The sequence below is a fragment of the Neopsephotus bourkii genome, unplaced genomic scaffold, assembly GCF_033783945.1.
Source record: "Neopsephotus bourkii isolate Nb327-2 ecotype Australia unplaced genomic scaffold, CSIRO-AGI_Nbou_v1 NB_1761, whole genome shotgun sequence".
Classification (NCBI taxonomy): Eukaryota; Metazoa; Chordata; class Aves; order Psittaciformes; family Psittacidae; genus Neopsephotus; species Neopsephotus bourkii.
Window position 1 is genome coordinate 920,054 of NW_026902235.1, and position 5,710 is coordinate 925,763.

General features: G+C 61.5%; 1 protein-coding gene across 4 annotated transcripts in view; it reads left to right on the top strand.

Annotated features, from left to right (window-relative positions):
• FKBP15 (FKBP prolyl isomerase family member 15) overlaps nucleotides 1-694 on the top strand; it is a 29,371-nt gene extending 28,677 nt beyond the window's left edge. For all 4 annotated transcript variants that reach the window (XM_061377982.1, XM_061377984.1, XM_061377983.1 and 1 more), the window contains one exon: nucleotides 280-694. In XM_061377982.1, the coding sequence (XP_061233966.1) occupies nucleotides 280-354 (75 nt within the window). In that variant the 3' untranslated portion in view covers nucleotides 355-694. The remainder of the gene's footprint in view (nucleotides 1-279) is intronic.
• Nucleotides 695-5,710: the final 5,016 nt, after the last annotated feature.

Below are 5,710 nucleotides of genomic sequence, written 5' to 3' on the forward strand. Positions count from 1 at the left end.
GCATTGCCTGGCCTGAGGTAGCAATGACCCGCTCCTGCTGGCGTGAAGTTAGTGAGGCCTCCCAGGTTAAGGGAGGGGGTTTAGTGCCTTGTGTCCTTGTTACCCTGAGAACATCTCTCCTGGAATATTAAGACACCATATGAGAAATGCAAAAACTTCACTAATAAGGTTTCTTAGTACCATCTCCTTAAAGGTGGAGAGTTCAGAGCCAGAACTGCATAGCAATTACTACTGGGAAGCTGTTAAGACTGACAAGTTTCCCTCTGGTTTGACTTCCAGAGCATGAAGGGGCGCCCCCCTCCAGCTCCACTCTTTGGTGATGACGACGACGATGATCTGGACTGGCTGGGATGAAGATGTGCTGGTGAGCCTGAGAGCCCTTTCCTCTGAGCATGGCCTCTTCCTCTGCACTGAGCACTTAATGAGCTGCATACATGGGACAGTTGTGAACAAGCAGGGACTTCCCAGGCTCTGGTACTGCAGACTGATGGGGCCTGAGGGCAAGTAGCTCTTTGGCATCCCCAGGCGCTCAGACCCATCATTCTGACCTGACAAACAGGAGCAGGGGTTGGGAGGAGCTGAAGGAACCAGCCAGTCTCTGCACGTTTGTATTGTTCTCCTCCTGTGAGCAGTTGATTCATTAATCTGACACTTGATGCAAATATCAGCTCTGTAAAGCGCTTCAGAAAACCAAGCCTGGCAGGACCTGCAGTAGGAACTACTTTTGAAAAGAAACAGACTAAAGTCTTGTCTGCTTCCCCAGTCAGGATCTCCTGGAAATAGTTCCCAGGGACTCTACAGCATCCCATCACCATCTGTGAACACTGTGTGGTGGGAGATTGAGCTGAGCGGCCCCACTGCTGCCACATGTTGAGTGCTGTGGTCCATGGGGCTCAGACCCACAGCTCTAGGCAGGGACAGGGGCCCCTGTTTGTGTAATGGGTCAGGGCTCTGTTACACCAATGCTCCAAGCACAGATGTAGCATCTACTAGTTGCTGTTGCAAGAAGCCAAATCCCCAGCCATGTTCTATGGAGGACCCTGAGGCTCAGGTCACTGCAGCCAGCTCCTTTCCTCTCTGCTTGCAGCCAGAGGTGAGGTTTTGGGGTTTGCTGCCTTGTGTTCCGCTGGCAGTGAAGGCAGCAACAGGGCTGGGTAATGTGCTGCGTGTCCAGAGAGAGGGGTTCCTGCAGGCAGCCAGGCCCATCTCCTGTGCCTTTTCCTCTGCTGCTCTTCACACCACAGGTTCAAACCTGAGCTCTGCTGGGAGCTTGGGCTGTAACTATTCAGTTTAAGTGGACCAAGAGGGGAAGGCAGAGAGCACAGGCAGCAGGGCCACCACATTGGGTTCCTCGTGGCACTTTTACTTCTATGCTCATTGGCACTAACAGGTTAAAACTAGAAGCAGGTCTTTGTGTCTTTAGACCAAGTAACCCCTTTCCCTTAATAAAATGGAAGTGCTTCAACTAATCCTGCTACAGTTTAGTTTGAAACTGCCTTTTATCATCGCTGAAGGGATTTGGTCTTTGGCCTCCTGGCAGCCATGGCTTGGGAATGTGGCAGGTCCCTGTGCAGCAAGTGGCCAAATGCAGCTAAAACTGGAAGAGACCAAAGGCTGTGAGATGAGGTCTGTGTGGCAGCAGGTTGGGTACCTCACAGGCTGACCTCAGCTGGGGCTCCTAGGAGCCACTCTGGAAGTCATTGCACAACCTGGTTATTGAGTGATGGGTGTGAGATCTGGATGGTCTGGGGTCACCTGGCTGTGGCCCTTGGTCCCCCTGGAGGTGGCAGCGTCCTAATGAACGATGTGGCCAATACTAAGCAATTCCACTTGTTTCCTGTTACAGTTTCCAGCCTGAGGGATTTGCATTCACTTCTTGAAAAATAAAGTGCAATTAAACCTGGTTTTTTTGCTTGCCTGGGTTTTAGTTCAGTCTGGCTTCAGTGGGCCTGACCTCTGCCTCGCATCAGAACTACTTTGATACAGGAAACTGGTCTGGGGTTGTTCTTGCATCCCTGTCCTGGGAAAGGTGAGAAGGTCCTGCTGGGACATTGGCTGTGTTGGTGTGAAAAGCTTAAGTACCAACAGTGATCGTGATCAATGCATAGCCCCCTGGTTTTCCTCAGGGTGTAGGAGAGAGGGAGCTCGAGCATCTCACAGGGGTTGTGCTCTCTCCTGACCTGGTTACGTGGAGGCAGGAGGGGCCCACTGAAGCAGAGGTTAAGATGTGTCTTTTGTAGGACGTATTTATCGAATCACAGAATCCCAGCCTGGTATCTGTTGGAAGGGACCTTAAAGCTCCTCCAGCTCCAACCCCTGCCATGGGCAGGGACCCCTTCCACTGGAGCAGCTTGCTCCAAGCCCCTGTGTCCAACCTGGCCTTGAACACTGCCAGGGATGGGGCAGCCACAGCTTCTCTGGGCACCCTGTGCCAGCGCCTCAGCACCCTCACAGGGAAGAGCTTCTGCCTAAGAGCTCAGCTCAGTCTCCCCTCGGGCAGGTTCAAGCCATTCCCCTTGGCCTGTCCCTACAGGCCCTTGTCCCAAGCCCCTCTCCAGGTTTCCTGCAGCCCCTTTAGGCACTGGAGCTGCTCTAAGGTCTCCCCTTCAGGAGCCTTCTCTTCTCCAGGCTGCCCCAGCCCAGCTCTCTCAGCCTGGCTCCAGAGCAGAGCTGCTCCAGCCCTCGCAGCATCTCCATGGCCTCCTCTGGCCTCGCTCCAACAGCTCCACGTCCCTCTTGTGCTGCTGCCCCAGAGCTGGATCAGGGCTGCAGGGGGGGTCTCCCCAGAGCACAGCAGAGGAGCAGGATCCCCTCCCTGAGCTGCTGCTCACACTCTGGGGGTGCAGCCCAGCACAGGGGGGGGTTCTGGGTTCAGGTGCTCAGTGAAGCTGGGTCATGGGGAGCTTCTGATCAACCAACAGCCCCAAGCCCTTCTCAGCAGGTACCAACCCCTTCCCCATGCTGTAGATCTCGGTTTTTTGGGCTCAGTCTCAGCACCTAAAAGAAGTCATGTTTGTTCTCTGCCCCTGTTCCTGCCTTAGGTGCAGGAAGGGTGAAGGTGAGACAAGCCCTGGACTTGTGGGGGGACAGCAGGTTCTGGGGGTGATGGAGGAGCTGGACCCTGCGGAGGGCGATGTGAAGGGGCTGTTTCTGCTCTCAGGTTCTGGAGCGTGGCTGGGTGCGGGTGCTCTGTGGAGGCAGGGACTCGCTGGGGATGTGCTGGGTTGTGCCAGGGCTGGGGGGTGAGGGGGTGCCCCGCTCCCTGCTCGGGCCCTCGTTATCAAACCAGCCCCTGCCCTGCCTGCAGAGGGTGAAGCGGCCGCCTTGTTCTCGGAGCAAACCCCCCCTGCCTCGGATGCCCAGAAACGCAACAGGAGCCGGTGCTGGGCCCACGTCTGTTTAATGCCCCCCATCCCTGCAGGGCTCTGCCCTTCCCTCGTCCTGCTGCCTGCACCACGCCGGGCTCGTCCCAGGGGAAGGGGCTTTACCTGCCCGTGACCCGCTCCGGAGCAGCGCTTGGGGCCCTCCCCGTCCCCCGCTGCCCGCGGACATGAACTGAGGCGCGGTGTGGGGGGGGGGTCCAGCCTCCGGGGGTGTCCATGGCCCCGCGCTGGGACTGCCGCCGAGCCGGGAACCCCCCGGGGGCAGGGGCAGAGCCGGGCTGAAGCCAACCGCGGCCAGAGGTTAACGCTGAAGCTGTGGTGCCCGGGGCCTGCTGCGGAGCAGCCGAGGTCCTGCGGCCCCGCAGCCCGGGCCGTGCTCAGCCCTCCATGGGCTCAGCCGCCCCTGCGCCGCCGCTGGGTCCATCCTGGCTGCCGGGGGGGCTGCGGGAGCCGCTGTCCCCGGGCAGATCTACTTGAGGAAGAGGAGCAGGAAGAAGGTGCAGACGATGAGCACGAGGATGCCGGCGGCGAAGCCGAGCCGCAGGTTCTCCATGGAGGCGGGGGGGGGCTGCGTGTCCAGCAGCAGCCCCCGCCCCGGCAGCCCCAGCACGAAGGCGCCCGAGGCCTCGGGGCCGCAGGGGGAAACCGCCCCGCTCACGGTGAAGACGGGGCCGTGGGCGGCGAACGCCACCTCCACCGCCACGGGGCGGGACGGGGCCGCGCCGCTGCCTTCCTCCTCCTCCTCCTCGTCCCCGGGCAGGGTCCCCATGGCCGGCATCGCGCCGGGAGCCGCCTCGGGCAGCAGCGCCACGGCCCTGCAGAAGGGGCAGCTCACGAAGGCGGCGGCCGCGGCGCGGTTCAGCAGCCGGCGCAGGCAGCGCCCGCAGAGCGAGTGCCGGCACGGGAGCTCCCGCGGGGCCCGGCCCCCCCCCCCGCCGCCCCAGAACGCCTCGTAGCAGATCCCGCACTCCCCGGCGGGCTCCGGCCCCGCGGCCATGGCGCTGCGGGACCCGGCCCGCGCTGGCGCTTCTGAAGGCGGGGGGCGGGCGATGAACGGGAGGTGCTGAGCGGGGCCGGCCCGCGCTGAACTTCAGCCGGGAGCGCCCCTCCTGCACCGCCCCGGGGAGGGGCTGCCCCCAGGAACCTCCTGCACCTTCCCCTGCACGAACAGGGCTGGCGCCGGTGTCCCCCGGGCACAGCACGCGAGGCACTCCTCAATGGGATTTCAGCTTAGGGGGCGCTCAGCAATGGGGGACCCCCCCCCCGCATCCCTGCATCCCCGCATCCCCGCATCCCTGCATCCCCGCATCCCCGCATCCCTGCATCCCTGCATCCCTGCATCCCTGCCACACCAGAGCCGCGGTGTCACCCGGCGCAAGGGGACGCGCTGATGGCACCCGAGGGTTGAGCTGAGCAAAGGGCGGCCGCAGCCCCGGCGCGATGCGGGTGGACGGGATCCGTTATTGCTCATTCACTGGTCCCAGGCTGGGCGGACTCGGGGCCAGCGCCCGGTGGGGGCGAGCTGCACCCCCCCCCCCCCAGGGGATGGTGCCTCAGTTGTGGTGTCCCCGTACTCAGCTACGTGGGGCTCGGGGACAAAGGGCAGCTCCGGGAACGCTGGCACTTATTTACGGGCAGGAGCAGACCTTGCCCCCGGCTCCTGGCACCCACGGAGCCCCCAGCACCGCCCAGGGCATGAAGGCAGCCGGGAGCAGCCGAGTCCCTGGCACTGTGAGAGGGGATGGATGGGGGGAGGGAGGGAGGGACGAACGGATGGATGGACAAACGGATGGATGGATGGAGCAGGCCTGGGTGCAGTGGGAGCTCTGGGGTGTCCCCTGCTTCTCCAACGGGACATGTGAAACTCTCACTGTGGTCCCTGGGGTGCAGGGATGCACCGCATGGGTGTAGCACATACCAAGTGACCCCAGAGAAGGGTCCAAGGGCTCTGACTCCCTGGAGCTGCTCTGCAGCGAGCAACACTGATCATAGAACCATGGAATGGGTTGGGTTGGAAGGGACCTTAAAGCTCCTCCAGCTCCAACCCCTACCACAGGCAGGGACCCCTTCCACTGGAGCAGCTTGCTCCAAGCCCCTGTGTCCAACCTGGCCTTGAGCACTGCCAGGGATGGGGCAGCCACAGCTTCTCTGGGCACCCTGTGCCAGCGCCTCAGCACCCTCACAGGGAAGGATTTTCCCCTACTATCCAAATACCCTCAGATTTGTCCCAGTTTGATGTGGGACAGGAGGTGACACTGGGACAGCCGCGCTGCCCCTGGCTTTCAAGCATCCTCCCCTGCAGAAGCAAACAGGCAGCGAACAAGCAT